Genomic DNA, 24753 nt, shown 5'->3' with positions numbered 1-24753 from the left:
AGTACTAAGTAGGTTACAGACACAAATCAAATGTATGTTTTTATTGTATAATATTAACAATAAGAGCAGCTCACTACTCAAAATGGTACATTTGCAGGGGAGCTGGTTTCGAACTCACGACCAACGGATTATAAGTCAGCAGTTCTTACAGCTGCACCACAGAAGCTGTCGTATTGTACTTGTACCTTTTATGAAAATGTTTCTTTGGTATTTGGCCATCAGTCTGCACACATTATACAGTTCATGTCTACCTTTTGTCATTTATTACTAAGACATGAAAAACGTTTCTGTTTTAACGATGTGTTTGCATAGATTGTTATAGACACACAACACACATGAAATTATTACCCCTTACAACTCTACATAGCTCACTCCCAGATAATTAAGGCAGGAACCTTGAATTTAAATCAAGTGACTTTATGCTCAAACGATATAACCACTGAAAAGACTGGACCTGGAGTGCTAAGTGCAGTTCTGGTCACCAAGGTAGAAGAAAGATGTAACAACACTTGAAGCTGTGAAGAGGAGACCAACCAGGTGCATCATGGGACTTAAAGACATGTCCTACTCTGACAGACTCAGAGATTTAAACTGTTTAGTCTCAAGCAGAGAAGACAGCGTTGGAACCTCATTCAGGTATTTAAAAACCTCAAAGGCATTGATAAAGCTGATCCAGCAACATTCTTTCAGATTTATGGTGAATCACACTACAGAACATCAGTGGAAAATAAGGGAAAGTGCCTTTAAAACTGAAGCCAGGAAGCAGTTCTTTACACAAAGAGTTGTGGGACTCTGGAACAAACTACTGAGACATGGAGTTTAAGCAGAAACCTGGAGAACCTTTAAGATAAATCTTGATGAGATCTCGAGACAGCTTAGCTATTAGCTAAACAAACAGGCTGGATGGACTGAACGGTCTCCTCTCATTTGTCACATTTCTTATGTTCTTATTTCTTTACTTTTTGGCTGTGTATCTCTACTGTGGATACTGGGGAGGATTACATGGGTTATACTACGGCTGCCATTCTAAAAGAACATATTCCAGTGATACAGGATCACCATGGACACAGTCACTATCTATGCCCCGTGTATTACTGCACTTCACTATATTCTTCATATATTGCTCTATGTTTAAGTGGATGATGTTGTAAATGAGGTCAGTTTCTCTTTTATATTTTTTGGTTGACTGTTACATGGCAGTACAACTGTAATGTTAATTCCAGGCTGTGGTAGTCTGTGGGTTGGCATCTAAGAAACGATGTCCTTCGTGCTTATGAAAATAAATTTTTAAATCTGAATATATGCTCCACTAAAACTTTACTTCTAAGGACTAAAATCACAAAAGTTCAATAACCTCTGTAATCTGAATGTCATCTGGATTAAAAAGGGATATTAATGTCTAGACAGGTTTCTCTCCTCACTGGTTTTTAAACTGTGTTAATACCAATCACTGCCCATTTATTTTCCCCCATCTCAGTTTTCCTGTTTAATGGATTAGGAATTTCTTGGTAACTAAAATACTCCCATTTGCTGGACCATACCCATCTAAACTTTTTATTTACAGCAACAACCTCATATAACGCTAAATGTCCCTCACTGACTCGCTGAATGATTGACATATATTGAAATTGCTGGCTATTTACAGGGCGCTATATCACCTGACATTCTGTGAACTCTGTTAATGTCTTCTGAACACTATGTGGCACTTAGTCCATTACGACACCTAAAACCTTCTAATGAATGGTACTTTCAAGTTTAAGACCTCCAATTGTAGATTCAAACCTAAAATTTCCACATCCCACGCATCTATATTACTAAACGAAGGTTGTATATATGCATGGATGCCAGAGGCCAGAAGCACTGAAAGTGCGCGCACACAGCACCCCAGAGTCAAAGCGCACAGCATCCCAGAGTCAGTAGGTGGCGCCCAAACAACACAACACAACCTGTAAACTAAACTTCAGGTCACAATACAACCGCTGCTCGTCGCGCACACCACCGCATATACAACCTTCGTTTAGTAATGGAGATCTCCAAGCCGGGACCAGAGGCCAGAAGCAAGCCGTGCACAATACAACCGCGAACGCGCACACCACTGCATATGCAACCTATTGACGTTGACCAGATAAATAACCAAGTGATTGGATTGCTTCCTGGAGAAAGCCACGTCTTTCTAAGTGCTGACAGTGTTGATTCTGAACACGAAACTGAGCATCTTAATTTCCCATATATTTAGAATATTTAAACACTATTAACCCAGCCAGATTACCACAACACAATCTCTACCTTAAAGTAGGGACAATAGTCATGCTATTAAGAAACCTTAACACTAAACAAGGTTTATGCAGCGTTACACGGTTGGTCGTGACCAGCATGAGAGAAAGTGTTATTACGGCACAAGTGCTTACGGGATCCCATTCTGACAATACTGTTTTGATTCCCAGAATTGACCTTACAAGTTCTGACCTGGAATTACCTTTTAAACTTAAACGATGCCAATTTCCCATTAAGGCTGCATTTGCCATGACGATCAACAAATCCCAAGGACAAACCAAAGTAGGGATTTACCTCTCTGAGCCTGTACTTGGATATGGACAACTTTATGTTGCCTTTTCAAGAGTCCGGCGTTGGTGTGACGTTAAAGTGAAGGTTTTAACTACTCCATACCAGGGAGAACTGATTCAACGACAGGAAACCATCTTTACCAAAAATGTTGTTTATAAGGAAATTTTTGGTTAACTATTTTGAATTTACCATTTTATGAATTTTTTGTTTCCAATTTACTTCATTTAAACCTTTGCACTCCGATATTTTTTGTTACTTATGAGTTCAACAACTCAAAGACATTTTGGACTTAAATGATATAACAATTAAATTTCAATTTTAGTTTTAATAAATTGGCTAATTTTAGTACAGATATATTTATTTAATTAACTGAGAACTTTCCCAGGACGCTCCCACCCTCCATGATTTTTCATCCCACCAAAGATCGGAGGGAACAGAAAGTAATTGCCATTGTTAGATTTGCGATTCTTTAGAGAATCGGGGGTTTACTGGTAATACCTCACATTTATTTATAGTTAAATTTCATTTACCACAACTTTGCCCGAGTCTGCATGTTGTCCAAGTCCTTTATGTAACAATTTAGCTGATGTCCATTTCTACCTTGTTTGGTATTATCTTCAAACTTAACTCTAATATTTCCCAGTTTCCAGTCCTTTGGAATTTCTGCAGTGTTCGGTGACTTTAAAGTAATACTCGTCAAAGTTTATTTTGTGCACTCAGTATTAAGCACTCTGGTGATTACTTAGATTTCAGCCTTTCTACCCCAATCAGCACTTCTCACACAACAATTTCTAATTAAATTAAGACGTGTGCGCCCTCCTCTCCTTTGGCTTTGATGATGCCCCCATCTGAAGGCAGCAGAGAGTCCTGGTGCAGAAACAACCAGGTGGGCAGACGTGCATTGTATCAATGGTCTTCAGACCTTGTGATGTCAGCAGTTTATTGTCATGTTCTTCAGAGATCAATTAATGTGCTGATTGGTATATATTGGTAGTGTGCCATTTATTGCATGCATATTTTATTTGTCTTTCTGGCGTCCATTGAGACATCATCTACCTTTGTATATTGGTGGTTTTGTGGCTGATGTAACCAGATAACTCGATAGATCTTTATTGTTGGTGTGATTTTAACGACATTATTTGGCAGACATTATCGCTGTGCCTCCACCAGGAGTTTCATGCCAAAATTAACACTGATGCTGACATTTCCATGAGAGCAAGTTAACCAAGTCTTTTTAGTGTAATTATTTTAAGATGATTTACAGATTCCACTATTGCATACATAAGGAAGCCTAATAAAAAATCTAATACAGAAGCCAAAAATTACTTAAGACACAAGGCTGTGGCATTCTTGATAAAAAGATCTGAACTATGAAGCTGAACAGGACATCCTAATGGTGTTTAAAATGTGACTAAACAATAAGCATGTGAGAAAAAGATGGAGGGATCACTACACCACACCGTATTGATTTGTTTTACTGGTAGGCTTGAATTTCCATTGATTAGAAAGCTGGTGGGCTGTCACCAAGTGTGTATGATGCCGCTCTTCAAATTTAAGTATTTGGAAGGTGACTCACTCATAATGATTCATAAACGGAAAATAAATGTGACAACAGTTGGGTAAAATTATTGCTGGCAATACAAGGACACTAAAGTTCAAAATGAAAACATGAGCAGATTATGTTGTCCTTCTTTTTCTCCTTCACCTCCACTTGGTGCTGGGCGATATGACGATATATATCGTGGGGACGATAGAAAAGTGTCTATCGTCCTATTTCTCTTCTATCGTTTCTAACCTAATTTTATCAATTACTAAAGAAAATATTGCATTAAATAGGCTATGACAAATGTATGATAATGTCTTGTCGCTATGCAATGCATACTCTACCATTTATATAAGTGATAATCAAGAATAAAAATGAACTTTTGAATGTCACTTCAAAATAAAGTTGCAAAAAAAGTATGCAATGATATTTTTGTCAAACTTTTGAGAGAATAACTGAAAACGTACTTTATTGTGGGTGGTATATCGTGATATATATCGTTATTGTGATATAAAATAATCCATATCGTGATATATGATTTTTCCATATCGCCCAGCACTACCTCCACTCATCAATACCCGAATACCAATTTAATATTTCAACCTCACAAAGCTTGTAATGCACAGAATGTATTTATATGTAAAGTTTCCTCACCTGCGACTTGAAGACAGTGCCGACACAGAAGTCTGCTGCTTGTATCTTGAGCTCTATTGTAACTGCACTCAAACTCCCCTTCATCACTGACTGACACGTTTGACAGCCCGAGTGAGAAGTTACCACGTGATAGTTCAGATCTGAAGAGCTGCGTTCGGCCTTTAAACTGGGAGTCCTGATGCAACAGATTATCCTCTCCTTTGTAAAATGCGTGAACTTTGTGAAAGTCATCTGTTTGCCATTCAATTGAAATGTCTTCTGTCTTTAAGGACTCTTCAGTATTCAGAGAACAGGGAATCTGCACCGTCTCCCCAATGATGGCAGTGAGGCAGCCATCAGCTGAAATTAAAGAAACAAACCCAAGTCAGCGAGAGAAGATGGACTGCTGTAGATTTACACCGTTTGACTGTAACCTGCACACAACGGCGATCGTTTGAGTACCAGAGGAGACGTACAAAAAAAATTAATAAAATGGAGCCATTGCGGCACAAATAGGGATGGGATGTTATCCGAGTTTCGCATCACAATTACAGTTGCCCAAATGGTCACAGTATTTCTGAAATGTGGTATTTTTTCAAAGCACTAATACACATTGAAATCATTTGACTACATGAAAAAGAACATAAACTGTTGTAACTTAAAAAAGAAAATTCCCAGAAGTTTTAATGTTGCAGACATAAAAAAAACACAAAATAACGGAAATGAACGTCAGTTCTGTCCAATAAGTAAACATTCAAAACACAGATGTTTAACAACATTAAACCGCCTCCATTAACCGTCCGCATTTAAATATCACAAATCTAAACAAATCAAGTGAGTAGGGATGGGTATTGAAAACTGGTATTAAACTACTGGTCGGTACCAAAATATTAGTAAGCTCCTGGAAAAACTGTGCCACGGTCTGTATTTTTGTAACATTAATTCATTCTAGCATTAGCTGTGTCTTTAAATTCTTAACTGTTCTCCAACAACAACAAGAACAACATTTATTTATATAGTACATTTTCATACACAAAAAAAATGTAGCTCAAAGTGCTTTACAAAATGAAGAATAGAAAAATAGAAGACACAATAAAAAATAAAAATAAGTCAACATTAATTAACAGAGAATAAGTAAGGTCCGATGGCCAGATGATGACAATACTGCAGGCATTAGGCAATGTTTTAGTCACATAGCTACGTGTGTAGCAAATTGTAATCTGTCTTTTGTTATTTTTTTATTTTAGTTATGAACTCCCCAAAATCAATTGTTCTTGTATATCGTTAGTAACATAGAGATTGTACTAAAGTGAACTGGCAGGAGATTCAGACGGCCATGTGGCTGGACCGCTACTGAGCACTATGCTTTCTGAAGGTGCAGTGCGATGTGCAAATGAAACACCTCAGCAGTAGAAGGAGGTCCCCGGGAAAAAGAAAAAGAGTGGAAGGAGTACGAGCGATGGGGTGGAAGGTGCTGGAATGGCACGTGTGGGGACAAGAAGGAACAGTGCAGAGAGAAAGAGCAAGTAGAGGGGAACGAGAGCACAAGGGCACCGTGCTTTGGGGCGTAACACTGAAGTGGAGTGAAATGAGTCCGACTGCAATTACAAAGTTGAGGTGTCCCTCACGGCTAGAACAGTGGGAGTTCAGGTGGAAAGCAATTAATAAAGGCTCATCAGTTTCAAACTCCTGAAACATGTACTGATGTCATTCCTCCCTTACCTACGAAGGGCAGGTGTCCTAGGCCTGTGCTTCTCTGTCATTTTACCTTTGCCTGGTGTGTATCAATAAAAGATTTTTACTGACTTTAATTATATCTCTCTGTCTTAAGTCACAAGAAACGACACTATAGAAAAAGGGTCCACACTTCACAACATAATGGTGTCTGGTAAGAAACATTTTCAGCTATTCAGGCGTTGACCGTTTTGACAGTGATACGAGCAGTGATGCTGAGGAGCTTCTCATCTGGAGCAATGACTAAGTGAATTACTCTTCAGGCAGTCAAACTGATATGGAAAGTTAAACCGAAAGTAATTCTGATGCGTGCAAAAGTGACACTTGCATTTGGATTTCTATTGACCTTGCTTCAAATAAACCAGCACCACCTCGTTTTGATTTTGTGGGGCAGTCAGAAATAAAAGTGAATATTGACATCCAAGATCCACTTAGTTACTTGTCATGAAAATGAAGTGTTGGTGAGACTGTCTGTCATGTTCAACAGCATCGGGTATGTGACAGAACTACAAAGAAGTTTTCCCATTCATAAGACATATGGTATTTTGATTATATATATTGTATTAGCATTGTCATCATTATTATTATTCATTTCATATTATTATTGTTATTGTGTTATTATACTTTTTACATTTCTGACTTTGTACTTTTAATGCTTTGCATATTTTACAGTAGAATGATGAGATTAGTGCTGGTATGACCAAAATTCTATATCACGGTATTTTCTAAATTATCCGCTTTCACGGTATTCAACAGTAATTTTTCTCTCCTGCATGAGTGGATGGTTAACCACATTTTCCACTGCAATTACTGCAGAAGACTGGCTAAGAATAACCTATTCTACTGTCATTAGCATTGTACAAAAAACATTTTAATGTGCACACAGGTATTAATACAGGTTTGCATGACCCCATTAGGTGATCGTTTTCAAGGGGTGGCACTAATGAAGAGAAGGAATCACATTACATGACAGTTGCAGTCAAAATATAGAACCTATTATTACCTAGTAGTTATCTGTTTAGTGGTGTAGCAGTGAAAAAGGTCCCCCCTTAAACAGTTTCCCGTTATACGTTCGAATGTTGTTTAGGCAATTTAAACCGGTGTTGTGGTATAAGAAATATCCATATCATAACAAAAATAAAAAGCGGTTTTCAGTATGAACTGGTATACCGCCCAGCACTAGATGAAATTATATAAAATGTAATTTTCAAGTCAAAGAATGTAACATTTTTACATGTTGTTTTGAGAAAAATGTAATACTAAGGAGGTTAAATTAATAAAATAGACTTGTAGGGCCTATGATTTCCGCTATTAGGAAAACACTGATAGAATTATGGAATTAATGCATAAAAGGGATTTTAGATTTAAAATGGAAATGTGCAGAATTTAGAGAACGAAGGGATGACTGATACAAAACTTCCCAATAAATTAAATAATTGAATAATTGGTAGTTCTATCATTCAGATACTATTTTCTAGTTAGTTGTTTTTCAAGCAAATGCAATTCTTCATAGAAATCCAGTCGTGTCTCTGTCTGCTTACTATCAACACGCAACAGAATTCCTGACATTTGTGATATTACAGCTCTCTGAATAATTACAATACTGAGATGTATACATGATATCATTTTCATGATGATTAGAATGAAAGCATGTTATTAAACATGGAAACACGATGGCGCAGTGATTGTTCACGTCTCACACAAGATGCTGCTGCCATGCGCGACCTTCGATGAAATAATTTAATGTAGCGGTACTGTCTCTTTCAAACATACTAACCTCAAATTCCTGTCGCTACTTTTCTTTCTCCAAATACCCAAATCGCCACACAATTAGCTCTGTAATAGGCGATAAGCCATCTGTAAGCTTACAATGACGATTCTTCAAAGCGTTTAATTATTCCATCCATCTATCCTTCCAGTGTTGTGCCAGCCTGAGTAAATATACAGCATGAGGCAGGAACAATACATGAACTTATTAGCGCTGCGGCACCCTGTCCTCACATGTTTAATTATTAACAATAGAGATTATTTAAATGAGTTAAAGTTTTATCTTTATAATATAATCAGCATATTTTGCAGCATTTCATCTTAAAATGATATCGTCATCATATGTAAATACGCTTTATAAAGTGGCTCAGGTTGTGCAATATTTTAACTGTAGTGCAAGTTTACAGTGAGGTGATTGTACTTATAAGTCCAGACAGTTCTACAAGGAGCAATTGATTGAGTGCATTTAAAGTTCTTGGGATGAAACTGTTTGTGAACCGCAAGGTCCGTACAGGAAAGGCTTTGAAATGTTTTTCCGTGGCTGAGGCAGCGTGGGCTTGATGCTGTTTACCGATAATTCTCTTTCCGATCAGCTGCTGCTGTGATTCACAATTGGATTGGGCCAGCCAATCCGATGAAAGGACCCCTCCACCCTACAAGTCCTGCGATCCACCATCAGGGATGACTTTACCTTAGGCAGTCAAAACAACTTGGCAGGTGGGCCATGGCACCAAGTGCCACATTTGGATACCAAGAAGAGAGACAGAATAGGTGAGGGTTAGTAACAAATTAGAGCTAACATGTTACTTATGTTTTAGTGTTAATGACTAACAACAGAGATGCAGTCTGCACAGTTCATCAGCAGCTCTAGTCAGGGTGTGCTAAACTGAAGTTGTAAGTTTTAAGCCGGGATTTAAAAGCTGAGACCGAAGGGGCATCTCTTATATTAGTAGGAAGACTAGTCCACAGTATAGGGGGGTCCTGTGAACAAAAAGCTCGACCTTCCACTGTTATTATATTAATCCATACGGTACAAGGCATTAGCAAAGCCTGGACAGGGCACTCATCCATTACAGGGCAATCACACACTATGGTTAAGTTAGTTTTGCCAGTTCACCTAACCTGCTTATCTTTGGACTGTGGGAGGAAACTTACACAGCCCACAGGGACAACATGCAAAGTCCACGCAAGAAGGATCCGGGTGGCAAAGCATTAATATGCAAATGTAATAAAGAGAATATTAACTTTTACATTTTCATAAAGATTTGGTTATTTATTTCTTTTAGGGCGGATGTCGACTTTTGTCGACAGGAGGAGTTGAGGGCGCATGTCGACAAAAGGGCAACAATTGGCTGTTAATGGCGACAAAACTTACTGTCACGTCACAGGCATTCCCTCTCCGCTTGGAGGAATGTTAGACTCATTGACTTGCCATCTAATCCTTGCGTGTGCGTGAGTTGTGAAATGTAAACAAATGTGAACAAAGGAAAGATGGCATCGACATCTCACAAGAGAGCGAAGCAAATGCAGAAAAGAAAATACTCGGCAGACGATGTTTTGCACATTATCGCCGAGTCGGATTCTGATTTTTCAGAATCTGATTTTGTTGACGGTGATCAGGAGATCGAGCAAGAGGGTGAGAAGCCGGCATCAGCCGATCGAACACCAGCCGATGCTGCCCCAGCTGATTGGCTGCCAGCTGAGCAAATTCACGCAGCCGACGCACCTACGGCAAGGTTCATGTGGGAGGAATACCCAGACTTTGATCAGCGGGAGCCAAACTGGCTACCGGACTTCACAAGACAGCATGGCTTGCTGTTGGACACGACGGATTACCAGCCGCTGAACTACTTCAGGCTGTTCTCTCCTGATGCTGCTTTTCAGCTACTGTCAGACGAGACAAACAGGTGTGCAGAGCGATTTTATGAATCGCGGGCTGCGCTGGCACTGCATTCTCGTTTATCAAAGTGGAAACCCACAACAAAAGACGAGATGAAGGGTTTTGTGGCCTTACAAATAGAGATGGGACTGGAATTGTGATATAACTTCAGGGAGCATTGGTCCCCTGGTGGCTTTGGACAGGTTATGCCGCGTGATGATAGGTACGAGCTGCTGCAAAGTTTGATTCACTTCTGTAATAACCAGAAGCAAATCCCAAGGGGTGAGCCAGGCTATAACCCCATGTATAAAGTTCAGCCCCTGCTTGACATTGTGGAGCCAACATAGAAACAATTATATCATCCTGGCTGTGATTTGTCTGTGCAGGAATCTATGATAAAATACAAGGGATGCCAGTATATACCAGCCCAGCCCACAAAGTATGGCATTAAGGATTTTGTACTGGCAGAAGCATTGATTTCTGCCTGAAAGTAATCACATTTACAGGAAAGTATTTCTCTGTGATGGGCTGGCGCTCTGCCTGAGGTTTGTTTCCTGCCTTGTGCCCTGTGTTGGCTGGGATTGGCTCCAGCAGACCCCCGTGACCTTGTAGTCAGGATATAGCGGGTTGGATAATGGATGGATGGAAAGTATTCCTTTCAAAGAGAGAACCGTCCCTTGACAAGTCAGGTTGTGCTGGAGCTGCTGCAGGGCTATGAACATTTGGGTCATGTTGTGTACATTTGGACAATTTTTATACATCGCCAGAACTGTTCATGGAGCTACAGAGCAGGGAAACTGGAGCTTGTGGCACAGTGAGGATGAACAGGATACACAGGCCTTCACAGACTGAAGATGAAAAGAGGCGACAATATGGTTTTCATGCGGATGCCATGCTACATGGCACAATGTCAAACGGGTGACTTGTCTCTCTACAGTACACACTAACTACATATGTGACAAAGTGCAGCAACAGACAAGTGAAAAGGAGGCACCAGTGCAACACGTATTGTAAGCAGTGCAATGTGGCAATGCCTGAAATTGGCTGCTTTGAGCGAGATCAGATTTTACTGTGTAACACGGATGTGATATGGATGGGAAATCATTTAGTATGCAGTCTCATACAACATGCAAGACAGTAACATTTGTCAAAAGTAAATATTTTTTTGCTGATTTGATATGTTAAACAATTGCTTTGTGTTCTTTTTTAAAAAAGAATGTTAATTTTTGGAAAAATATTCAGCCCTGGAAGAAAAGAAACAACAAAATAATTAGCCCTAAAAGAGTTAATAAATGTAAAACAGGCAATAACTTCACGAATGTACTTAAACTGATCATAGTAGAACACTAACAAAAAAAAAATATTCCCACATTTGCATTTTCTATTACATTTTGCCCTTCTGTTTTATCGAGAAAGATTTTGTCATATTAGCTTTACATTTAGTTAAGTTTCAAATTTGTATTCATAAAAAATAATGCTGACATTTATATGCTTAGGTGCAAGGCAGGAACAATCCCTGGACAGAGCGAGCGGCCATCACAGAGTGAACACACACACGGGCGCCAATTTAACATCATCAACCCACCTAACCTGCGTGTCTTTGAACTATCGATGGAAACAGGAGCACAATACAGTTTTAACAACACAAAATTAAGCAGAAGGATTATAGATTTTATTACACTAGACCAGAGGTGCCCACACTTTTTTGGTATGCGAGGTACTTTTAAAATGACCAGGTCAAAATGATCTACCTACATTAAAAATGCTATTGCTATATATGTATATATATATATATATATATATATTGTGAATGCTGGCCCGGACACACACAGACGGACATCATAAGTTCACCCAACACACTGTTTATTGTACAATATTTACAAGCTTTCTCACGTGCCCTCCCAGTGCCTCTTGCACCGAATCCCCCAAAGTCCAGGGCTCACAGTCCTTGTGCCTTTCCTCTGGCCGCCTCCAATCCTCTCCCCAGCTCTGTCTCGCTACCTCCCGACATCCACCAATGACTGGAGGAGGCAGCCCTCTTATAGGAACCCGGATGGGCTCCAGCTGCTTCCGGCAATTAGTCTTGGCCACACCCTGCGTGGCAGAAGTGCGGCTGCGCACCGGAAGCCGTCCGGGTGTCCCTTGTCGTCTTCCCCGGCACTTCCTGGTGTGGCGGAAGTGCCGGGCTCCGGGATAAATAGGCACTGGGCGCCGTCTGGCGGTGGCCAAGGGTCCCTACAGGGCTGGACTTCCAAGCCCCTACCCGAGGCCTCCTGCATAACCAGGACGGACGCCCCCTCTCGGTCTGGAGGAGGCACACACCCTCCTCTGGTCCTCCAAGGCGTCCCGGCCGGGCTCCAGCCCCGGCCGAGGACCACCGGGATATTCCGGCATCGGGCACCGCCTGGCGGTGGCCACGGGTCCCTCAGGGCTGGGCTTCCAAGGCCCCTACCGAGGCCCCCAACATAACCAGGACGGACGCCTTGCGGTCTGGAGGAGGCACAAGCCTATATATATATATATTTGAAGCTGGAGATCCACAAAGAGAAAATGAATCACGTATCATAAAGTAGTTTTATTCCTGAGCTTTCAACCCCTACCAGGGTCTTCATCAGAGGATAAAGCTTAGACTTACAAGAATCAAAGGGAATATAGCAGAAAATTACGTGGGGTGGGGGGGGGATTATTGGGTGTAAAGTCTTGTTTATTATGAATAAGTTCTTCTTAAGTTTGCATATGCAAATATATATATATATGCCTTTATATTTAATATATATATTGCCTTTGATTCTTGTAAGTCTAAGCTTTATCCTCTGATGAAGACCCCTGGCAGGGGTTGAAAGCTCAGGAATAAAACTACTTTATGATCGTCATTCATTTTCTCCCTTTGTAGATCTCCAGCTGCAAATATGCAAACCGTATCAGAGACCTTCTCTTCCATATATATATATACACACACACACACTGTATACTGCTGAGTATCAAAGGTGGATAGTAATGAGTTACATTTACTTGAATAGCTTTTTAAAAAAAATATGTACTTCTATGAGTGGTTTTACTGCACCATACTTTTTATCTTTACTTGAGTACATTTTTGAAGAAGAAATGCTACTCTTACTCCGCTACATTGGGTAACACTCGACTTGTTACTTTTTTTTCCATTAGTTAAAGTCTGACTGACAATTTTCAATCTGCTCTGTGTAGTGGATGCTGTCAAGTTGCGCTCACATCTTCCATTGCGTCTCAACTGTGATTTTAGTTCCCTCTCCTTTCTCTTTCTCAGATCGCTTTTCAGAAGGAAGTCAGTTTCATAGTTTTTATGAACAGTTTGAAAGTGCCTTTCCACACTTTCCTTCTTTGGAATAGCAATGATAGATTGACAGATCAGACAAACGCACTTCGATTGTGACATTGTGAGAAAAAAAAATCCTCTTCCACATTCAGCCCATAAACAACATTTTTTTTTTAATCCCTTCTTTGATCGTGTGTGCAAGATGACCAGTGTGTTAGAAGAAAAGAGATCTCAGACTGGCCGCCCTGCATGTCAATCAATGGGCAAATGCCTTAGGGAGGACATATGATAGACTAATGTTTAAAAAAATTTTTTGAATGCTTCGCGATCTACCAGTCGATCACGATCAACGCATTGGACACCCCTGCACTAGATGCTGTTACTAATGCAGTTAAAGTACTTTTAAATCCACTAAACTTGCAAAACACTTCATATTTTTATTAATATTTACTCAGGCACTTATTTTTTGGAAAGAAAAACAATTTTCAGTGAAAGTTTTATTGTTCAAATTAGGCATAGCTACTAAGTATTTTGCATAGTGTTAAGAGTATTTAACATTCTTATTTATGTATATTTGTTGTACTGCACCCTTCGTTTTAATTAGCAGAACAAACAAAACAGACAGAACTTGTGACAAAATGCTCTGACAATGATGCTTCACTATTATGTGTCCTCAATTATACTAACAACAGGCTTTACGTTTCATACGCATTAATGAGTGCATCGCTTTGATGTTTTACAAACGTCATTCTGTTGCACAGCATATGTGCTTTTTAATTGTTTAAATGGGTTGATTTTTTGCCACTATACTGCTTATTCTTCTCACAAATATTGCATTGGGCGACTGTGTTCTTGTCCATCTGTAAAAAGTAGCAGCCTACACCAAAGCTCTCGTTCATAGAATTACTAGACGCCGCATGACCAGCAGCATCACCATATTGCGAGTGGTACTGCGGCAGAGTAAAGTAATGGGTAACGTGCTGCTTGGGATTAGACAAACCGCTGTACGCTTCAAACCAGATCCCGGGGGATTACATTTCATAGGTGATATGGTTATATTTGGCCATTAGAAAATCCCATTTTATAATCTTATCACTCAAGGTCACCTTACAATAAAATTAAACAACATTAGTCAAATTAAAGCAAGAGAATGATAAATCAAAAAGCAATAATTAGCAAACAAACAAAGATAACTGGCAGTAACTGTGCGAAATTCACAATTGGTATGCCAGTTTGAAAAGATACGTTTTGAGGGCAGTTTTAAAATGAGTTATTGAATCGAGCTGACATATATGAGAGGGAAGAGAATTCCCAAGTTTCGGAGCACCAGGAGAGACGCTCGAGCTCCCATAGCACGGAGTCTGACGTGTGGCACAGAAAGTCGAGGATCTGAGTGAGCGAGAGGAGTGCCAGTCTGGAGGAGATCAGTGAGGTGTGGAGAGCTTGAAATGTTCAGAGCGGGATTTAGTATTGTAATCGGTAGTGAACAGGGAGCCAGTGACGTTGAGAGAGAGTAGGTGTGATATGTTCAGTGGATTTAGAGCAGCAGCAGAATTGTGCAGAAGTTGTGCGATGAATACGTTTTGTGGGATGACAGATGGAAGAGCATTACAGTAATCAATACGTGAGGTGACTCGGGCATTAACCGATACTTTTGTACTGTGTTGGTAAGAACAGGGCGAAGTCTAGAAATGTTTCAGAGATGGAAGAAAGCAGTCTGAGAAATGTTACTTATATGGGAGGACTTATTTAATAATTATTATTATTATTATTATTATTTAATAATTGCCATAATTAGTGTATAAATGGATATGAGTATCGATCTGCCCATCCCTAATGTAAACAGCACATACAGTAACAGTCAAACCGATAAATAAAAAAATAAAAGGAAACGGAAGGTTGAAACTAGTGATGGGCCGCTCGATACTGAGGTTTCGACACTGCGTTGAGCAGGCTTGTTGCAAATGCAGCCGTCACGTGATTTTGAGGTGCGCTAGCATAATGACGTCATTGATATCTGCACAGTCAGCAGTCGATTTGGTCAATCACTTGTCAGCTGAACTGCTTTCGCTCAAAGCATAAAAGCAATTGAATGTGCTACAGCGATAAGGTGCGCTAATGCAAGTTCAAATCCTAATTGGGGCTTGCATATGGTGAAATAAGGATTTTGTATCAAACAGTTATCTAGTACTTGTCTGAAACAAATTGATGAGCATATTTTGCGTAAAGTAGCACGTATTACAACAATCCAGAATCTATTCTACCCCATGTCAATCATATCAGAGAGGCTATGAAACGCTTCACTCAAGCCGACCTATATGCACAAGACACTCCTCATTAAACGTTTTTACTATTCAGTGATTCCCAGATCTGTTGCTGATTTGTATTATTGATTTCCAAAAAGCAATGTGAGTAAAAGCGTGTTCTGCATAACTAATCACAACTGTCTTTACAACAGAATCAGCGCCATCAACAGTGTCTTCTGAAATTTTAGGAAAGCCTCGGGATTTCTGCGTTAATGAGACAAAAAAGTTGTAAAGAAACTTTGCAAATTCATTCAGAGGTCGACATAAAGATCACTCAAGTACTGGACACTGGACATTGTTGAAGGGTGAAGACAAAAGGTTAAGATGAGCTCTTCTGCACAGCACTGTACACGTTATCACAACAGGAAGGCACCCGTCGTCAACACGTCTGATGTACTGACAAGAGACAACGTCCTGTTATGTGTGTAACAGTACAAGCAGGCTTGCTATCTGAGAATGAATGGGGGCGGCGAGGGGCAGTTCATCACCAGCCCACCTCACAGTCACCTCCACTACAGTATGCTGCCTGCAGTGTCCGCCCACGAAGAATGAACACGGTGCGGCCACCACCCCCATTCAACAGGCAGTCATCCGATGCACACTACAATGCTATCCCCCCACTGCCCCGTTCACCCTCAATGGCCTCCATTCAGCCACAACCGGGTCACCGCTTGCAGCATTACCAGTTGCCCAATGAGGATGAACGGGACAGGTGTGTGTGGTGGGCGGGCAGTGAAACCTCTTGCTGCCGGGAGCCGCCCGAGGGACACTACACTGCGCAAGCAGCGAACTCGCCCCCCTCCAGCCTCCGCCCAGCCACCGCTTGCAGCATCCCCAGGCCGAAGATGACAGAGCAGCAGTTACTGAGGCGCATGCGTCACAGCAGCAGGTTCGTTCGTAAATCGTAGGTCGGATGACCATAACCTTGGGATTACCTGTAATTACATTCAGTATGTGTGACCCGCCACCCCATGTGAAAGGTGAAAGCAGAGGTTATGATGGACACCTTATTGCTATTCGTTCATGCAGAAGAGGATCACCCACTGATATCAGAGCTACCTCATCTTGTGAAGCTCACCATGGAGCTGATATGCATTCAGCAAGCCAATGTACCATCAGAGAGACTTTCCAGTGCCCGTGGGCATATGGTCTTCCCTCACAGATAACAGATTAAACCAGACAAAATAAATATTTGGACATTTGACACCCCCTCTCCTAAAGTAGAATTGATTAGAGGCAAAATTAGAGCAGTGAAATGACAGGAGTCAGATGAGGATGAATAATGTCTTGTATGATAAGAATTGAAATAAATGTAAGAGATGCCAATGGCTGCTCACTCGTTTCCCATCTTTAGTGAGTCTGTATGTGTGCCATATAATAAATCTTGAGACTCCGAGTGCCTTCATTGGGGCTGAGGGTGCCTGCCTGCTTCAACAATACCCTCACCGCCATTAGACAAATCTTGATATAATCACACTGGGTACTCACCCTGGGCGTTAGTCAGTGATAACAGAAGAAGACAGACTTCTATCCAAATGTTAGGCATTGCACCTAAAAGTCAAAACAAGAAACACAGATGTGACAAGTAGAAAGTGTAAAAAAATGGGGACAAAAGAAAAGAGTGAACATGTGCAGAGCAGCAGAGAAGGCACTGTTGGGTTTTAAGTGTAGAGTGGACATTGATAAGAACCTTAGAATTTTGACAGATGAGAGAAGACCATTCAGTTCATGGAGCTCCTCAGCTAAAGGGTCTTCTTTACAGACTACAGCTTAGCGTTTAATGGGATTTGACTAAAGAGCATCAAGTGCAAGTCAGGGTCAATCCCAGTACAGGATGCCAGTCTGTCACAGGGTGAAAACGATTCTCCAATTCACTATTCTATTACAACCACAAATTAGAAAACATTGGGACAGTATGGAAAATGTAAATAAAAAAAGAATGCAGTGATTCTTAAATGTACTCCAGCATCGGTGCCGAGCACCACAATGGATGGACTCTCTGATCGTTACAATGGCCACCTCACAAACACCTCTACGATCTGCCTTGTCCTTTGCCTGTGCATGTTTTTGCACCAGCCCAGCTTCTCACCGTTCACTTGAGGTCTGTGGCAATTCGATCTGCTACACTTTTCCACAGATCCATGAGCCTGCAACTCTGCTGATGCCCATTGACCCGGGCTAGTGGTAGAGCTGCAGAGGTGGCAGTCACTCAGCTGTCTCCATCCCTGGACTGCTGCTGAAAATGGCATTCCAGATTACGGATCTGAGCCTCAAGACTCTCCAGCACCTCCTCCAAACAGCCCAGCAGGTCCATTTTAGGTCTCGCAAGCACTTGATGCTCTGCTTAGTCAGACTGTGGAGCTTCTTCATGTCCTACTTCTGACACCAATGTAGCGTTGGCACCGAGCACCACAATGACTGGGGTCTCTGCTTTTTACATTGCTCTTTGAGGTGGCTCGCTAAACCTTAAAGGGACTGCTTGCCTTAGTGGCAAAAGTCTTAAGATGTGCAACTATATGGGGTTGTTGCTGTCGCATTTGTTTGTTTCAGAATGCTCCACAGGACTGCTGGCAAGCCAGTCCAGTACTCGGACCCTCTCCTTCCACAGCCATGCCTTTGTCACGTGTGCAGAATGTGGTTTTGCATTGTCTTGTTGAAATATGCGTAGATATCCCTGGGAAAAGATGACGTCTTGAAAGCAGTATCTGTTGCTCTAAAATCTTAGTGTACATTTCTGCATTAATGCTGTCGTCACAGAAGTATAAATGACCTTTGTCAAGGGCACCGACATAACCCCACACCATGACTGGACTTGCTGCTGATAACAGTCTGGATGGTCCTTTTTGTCTTTGGTCCAGAGCACAAGGCGTCTATTTCTTCCAAAGAAGATCTGGAATACAATTTGTCTGAGCACAATACACATTTCTACAATGTGATGGTCCATCTCAGATACCTCTCAGCCCAGATAAGTCAACGCCAATTCTGGACATGACGAGCATGAGGCTTCTTTTTTGCACAGTAAAGTTTGGAGTGGCATTTGTTAATGTAACTCCGTATTGTGGTGCTTGCCCAAGTAATCCCTTATAATACCATGTGGTCATACCAACTGTTGGTGATGCAGTGCCGTCTGAGGGATCAGATATCTCGGGAGTTCATTTTAGGGCTCGTTTATACTTCACACTCAGAACGCGTACGCATCATGGCTGCCACGCGTTCCCAGCGTTCATTTCATACGTCCTCTGAGCTGGTGTGCGCAAGTTGCAGTACCAGATAAAAAAGTCCTTGGGGGGGGTTTGGGGCGCAGTGTGCTAAAAGTCGGAATGTGACGTCAGAGTCTCTGTTTACTATCTACATGTGACAGAAAGCCTCTATGGAGATCCTACGGGGATCGCAGTGCGCGCTTCGCTGTTTGATGAATGATTCGATGTGGTGAAGCAAAATGCCGACATACAGAGGCATTCGTGGAGCTTTTATATAAAGCGTCACATAATCCCGATCATAATGACACGACACATTTTAAAAGTCTCACATAACATCTTTTGTGCCGTCTTTTTTATTTTTTATTTTTTGCAACTTAACAACAGCAACATAATGCACAGCGCTGTATTTGAGCCACTGAGAAAAAAATAAAGGACACGGTGAAAACGTGTATTTTGTGATTAAAGTGGAAATTTCGGCTTTAATCTCGACATGTCCACTTTAACCTCGTAGTTTACTTTATCATTAAAGCAGACCGTCGTAAACGTCATCCCAGTTCTTAATCGCTACCAGCTTCTTGGACCTGACAGCAGCAACAGATCAGCACACAGAACAAATTAAATGTCTGACATTCCAACTCTCTGCACATTTAGAATCTTTAGATTCATATTTGATATCACTTTCATGATGAAATGCATTAAAGTGTGTGTTACATTTTACAGATAGTTTCGTTTAAATAATGAATACTGTTAATAATTACACACATGGGGGTGTCACGGTGGTGGAGCGATAGCACTGCTGTCTCGCACGGAGTTATGTTGCTGGTATTTCCTGCTTGTATTCCACACTGTGCTCCGGTTTTCTACCAAAGATATCCAGATTTGGGGATTTGGTGCCACTAAAATGACGCCAGTGTATGCGAGTGCCTGTATTCACCTTGCGATGAGCTGAGACCTCGTCCAGGGATTGTTTCTCACTCGTGCACAATGCTAGCTAAAATGGACACATCCCTGGATTGATGGATTTAATCTAAGCATCATTTGTCAGAGATATTGCGGTAAGGTGTCATTGAATTTAATGAGTGTTCTAGGCAATTCACAACACAGAGAAGCCGAACATGTTCTCACCGCGATAATATCTCGCACTGCCACCTGGTGGATTCCTCCAGATTTACGTAAAGTAGGCGCGCAAGTATGAACACTACAACGCTTGCATAGCAGGAGCGTCCGCTGCAGCATACGTCACGTGAAGTACTCCGGCCTTAAGGCTTGCACCCTTGCTTTTTACGCACTGAAATCCCTCCCTGATTCCTTGAATCGTTTCACAATATTACAATCACCTGTTTGTTCTCATGGGCGGCACGGTGGCGCAGTTGGTAGCGCTGCTGCCTCGCAGTAAGGAGACATGTAGGTTTGCTTCCCGGGTCCTCCCTGTGTGGAGTTTGCATGTTCTCCCCGTGTCTGCGTGGGTTTCCTCCCACAGTCCAAAGATATGCAGGTTAGGTGGACTGGCGAGTCTACATTGGCCTGGGTGTGTTTGTGTGTGTCCTGCGGTGGGTTGGCACCCTGCCCAGGATTGGTTTCTGCCTTGTGCCCTGTGTTGGCTCCAGCAGACCCCCGTGACCCTGTGTTCGGATTCAGCGAGTTGGAAAATGGATGGATGGATGTTTGTTCTCACATCATTATTAGCTGGGTGGCTTTGTTAGGCAACTGTAAACAGCACGTACAGCACGACTCGGGCAAAATAAAAGGAAACGGAAGGTTGAACACGAAAAATATGTAAATCAATTTTGAAGCAGAAATATGAACACAGGACATAAATTGCCATTAAATTAAACCACAAAGCCACACGCGGCCAAGGACGTCTTTGCCTTTTTACTTTTTAAAATGGCTGCCACAGCGTGATAAACTCGACTCTGCAGAGGCCGATGGCCGATCCTTCGACTTGAGCTAAAAGCAGAAATAGGCATCGTAACAAGATTTAAGCTTTGAACAGAACTTTTCTTAACATTAATTTTTCTTTTTTTTTGCTGTTTTAATTTTCGTTTTTATGTGAGCTGTTTTACTTTGAAACTTAACTAAACTTTTAAAAACCAAGATATTTTGTCTGTGGAATCATTTCTGCGCGTCAGGCTTTTGTTGAATCCCATTTTTTGAGTTGAAGCTGCAGAACTTTGGTAATTTTGTGTGACGCATCTACATTAGCCTTTCTAGTTAGTCATTTGTTGTATGTTATGCACATTTTATCTGCTTTATTGTATACTTTTGTTTCTTGAAATAAAATTAGTAAAAAAATAAAGAAATGGCCGATTCAGATTCTGCCACCCAGCCCTGTTTTGACTGTCATTGTGATTACCACACCACATACCTGATCTGACGCATTTCTTACTCCTCATCTCTCGCAGTCCTTTTGTGGCTTCACCCTCCTTAAGTCTGATTAGTTTATGTCTGATGTGTCCACGCTGGCCATGAGGGTCACTCAGGGGAGATGACATCAAACACATGTGGCAAACTATTTTTTTTCTGATTACGTGCTGCCATCAAAATGGCGAATGTCAAACAGAGGCCGAGGTATTGTGATCCTACCAGAACAACGGAACAAAGGCGGATACGAAGGAGGAGTTCATCAAAGCACCAGGAAGACATGCGCGCTGTTTCAAGTGCATTTCTTTACCATGTGCACCACCCACACATGTGAGAATAACTTACTCTCCATCCCTCTGCTACTTGCGGAGCGGGCACTAACAGCCATTGTCACTACTCGGGGTCGAGGATTAATGTGAAATCTGTAAATGTCCTGTCAGATATACTGGTACCAGTTGCACTTGTTAAGAAGCAGAAAAATCGAAGAAAAGTCAAAAATGTCATATCTCATACTGAATGAGCAATTGGCACAGAAGCGAAACTCCTGTTCCACATGTTGCACAAGGAAATGTAATCAGACCCCCCATCGGACAATCTGGCATATCCAGAGAGTTAAGAGTCTGCATGAATGACATCATTTTAACTGTTTTTATTTACCCATATTACTCCACGTCACTGACAACGTCACAGATGTCACATTTAAAGTAATGTCTGCACACACACACACACACACACACACACACAGACACACACAGACACACGCACACACACACACACACACACACACACACAGACACACACACACACACACACACACGGCCTGTCTTCCAGAGACAGAAATAAATAACCACCTTCAAAGAGGAGTGCAGGTTCAATTGGGGTTCTGTAACAGAATCAGACAAACACATGACGTCTGTACTGAGGCTCATTTGGCTGATGGTGTTTACCGGAGTCAATGGCACTTCTAGAGCCCTTCTTTTGTAGATGCTGAATTTGGGGTTCACCTGGCATGGAGGTGTCCTGACAAGACAAGGAAAACCAGCCACATTGCTTACTGGGCTTATGCTGAGTCTCTACAGGGTGGTCCAGATCTAATTATGCAACTTTTAATGCAATGCACCTCAGAAACGTTGTTCGTTATCGAGAAAAGGTGAACACATCGCACCCGCTGTTCGACTGACAACCGTCTCCTCGCCATTTTGGAATGCAGGGCAGGTGCTGCCATCTATCGGCAACAAAAAGAATTATTTGTGAATTCTCTATGTAATAAACTTATAAGTTATAGCGTAATGAAAATTGCATAATTAGATCTGGACCACCCTATACTTTTCTGCACTTATGTTTAAATGTTAATGTTGCTGTAAGTTTAAGCGATACATACTTTTTAAAATCATTAATGCACGATTAAATGTCACAGTGAAGTGCTTACTGAAAACTGCTTCAAACGTGGTAGCCTGTAGCAGGGAGCATGTATCAAGTCTGTAGCTAAAACTAAATTGCAGGCGCTCTTGTGGTCAAGCCTGCTGACAGCCGCTGAAGGTCCCAGTCAGTTCTAAACAGGAACTTGTAGTAAGCAGAGGAAGAAGCTGCGCCGTCTGTAAGAAAGAAACTGCAACATCTGAGGAAGGACACTTATTGCACATGCTAAGTGACCTTCCTGTTAAAAATGAACTGCTAGGAAATGAGGTGTACAGGTCACTGATTGGGGTCAGTTACGGCCACTTAAATTATGACTGCTCTGCCATATCCTGTTAGCAGTTGAAAGTAACCAATAATGCTAAAGATCTTGTGCTTATGTAATGAATTCTGTGGGACTGTAATGTAATTGAAGAGCCTATAAAAGATTACATTTGTTCAGGCCAAATATTAGGGGACTCAGGTTTGAACAGGGTGAGTTTCTATTTAAAGAGTGCCTTATTTAAAGAGTGCCTGTGGTTCCAAGCTTTGGTTTCTTTTGTTATGTAATTACAGGATATATAGGATATGTTTTATTACTTTGTTCAATATTTACAATACAAACGGGCACATGAACTTTTTATCTTCCATTACAAGTCGCTTATATTAAATCGATACAAAAAGAACAGCATTACATCCACATTAAGAAAAGCACAAGTGTCTGTGTATCTGTGTGTGTGTCCAGTCTATGTCTCTTTCGCATGGTTGGTTAATGCAGTGGTAATGTGTGTGATGCGCCTTCTGTTGGAATGACAGATGCAATGCATTTCATTCCTACATGCATTTTAAAACCCATTCCAACAGACAGTGCGCTGCAGACGTTGACACTGAGGTCTGCGTTGTTACTTGGACTTCAGTGCGTCTCAGACGGGTAGCGCAGCACGTTACGAACTGAAAACATCGAGTGTAAGGGTCATGTTAAAAGGGGAATTTATTAGTTCGATGTGTATGAAGACGGCTAGCATATTTATTATTTAGAAACCTTCAAGATTGAGATAACATGTTTAATTTCATCCTGAAAGCCTCAAATGACAAATGAGTTTTAAAAATGTACATTTATGGATAAAATATTTGCCTACATTATAACATTATTTCACACAAGTATTTTTTTCCTCGTCTCATTTTTAATACTTGGCTGACCCGCCTTTTAAGGCGACCGACTTTAAAGTTGACCACTTCTTAAGGCAATTCAATATGCAGATCAATTTGATATTTGATACAAACTCATTAATTTGGTTATATTGCATTTGAGCGCTCTTACTTTAATACTCGTAATTTCTGTTACTTTTTTTTATATTGAGGTCGCCCTTTTGAACCCCCCTGATATTTACTACGCGGTGAGGCATTTGTACTCCATCAACATGAATTATTTCCAGAGACATCATTTTGTCTATTTTTCCTGCAAGGGAATAATGGGAGCACCAGAACTCTGCTCACATCACGCCACTTCGCATCCGCAAGCCGCAAGTAGTAAGTCTGTGATCAGCGGAATACCGCTCGCTTTCCACTCACGGACGGAAGGATAATCCCGACCGCTTTTATATAGTAAGAAAGAAGAAGAAGATATCGCACAGTCTGGAGTAGAAAATCATCTTTGACCTGGAAAACGAAACTACAAATCCCATCGTGCATTGCTAAATGGACGGGCGTGTGAAACTCCGCTGCGTAGCACTCACGGACGGAAGGACAATCCCGACCGCTTTTATATAGAAAGATGATTAAAGGTAAATCTGGAATTCTCTGTAGGATTTAAAGACATCCAATTATTAATCCAAAATGCAGAAGAATATCCAGTTAACAAAAATAACTGATCTGCAGTTTCGATGTCTTTGAATCCAAATGTACAAATGTTATCATCTATCCCAAAGTCTGATCTTTGAAGTTCTTTACAGGGTATATGTTATTGACTCAGACGTGGAGTCAGTGGAGGCTCTGACTGGGGTCTCGAGACTGAGTGAGGGGTCTGAGTGTCTGGGCTTGCGAGGGTCCTGATAAAACCAAAGAGCCAGGCCTTTAAT

At 41.2% G+C, this 24753-nt stretch overlaps 1 protein-coding gene across 2 annotated transcripts in view; it reads right to left on the bottom strand.

The window, feature by feature from the left end:
• Positions 1–21482, bottom strand: part of LOC120524792 (myelin-oligodendrocyte glycoprotein-like) — a 79140-nt gene extending 57658 nt beyond the window's left edge. For both annotated transcript variants that reach the window (XM_039746528.1, XM_039746529.1), the window contains exons 1-3: positions 21285–21482; positions 17208–17270; positions 4763–5101 (exon numbers count right to left, since the gene is read on the bottom strand). In XM_039746528.1, the coding sequence (XP_039602462.1) occupies positions 4763–5101; positions 17208–17270; positions 21285–21420 (538 nt within the window). In that variant the 5' untranslated portion in view covers positions 21421–21482. The remainder of the gene's footprint in view (positions 1–4762; positions 5102–17207; positions 17271–21284) is intronic.
• Between the last annotated feature and the right edge of the window lie 3271 nt (positions 21483–24753).

This window comes from Polypterus senegalus, chromosome 3 (genome assembly GCF_016835505.1).
Source record: "Polypterus senegalus isolate Bchr_013 chromosome 3, ASM1683550v1, whole genome shotgun sequence".
Classification (NCBI taxonomy): Eukaryota; Metazoa; Chordata; class Cladistia; order Polypteriformes; family Polypteridae; genus Polypterus; species Polypterus senegalus.
This window is presented reverse-complemented; position numbering and strand designations above follow the sequence as displayed.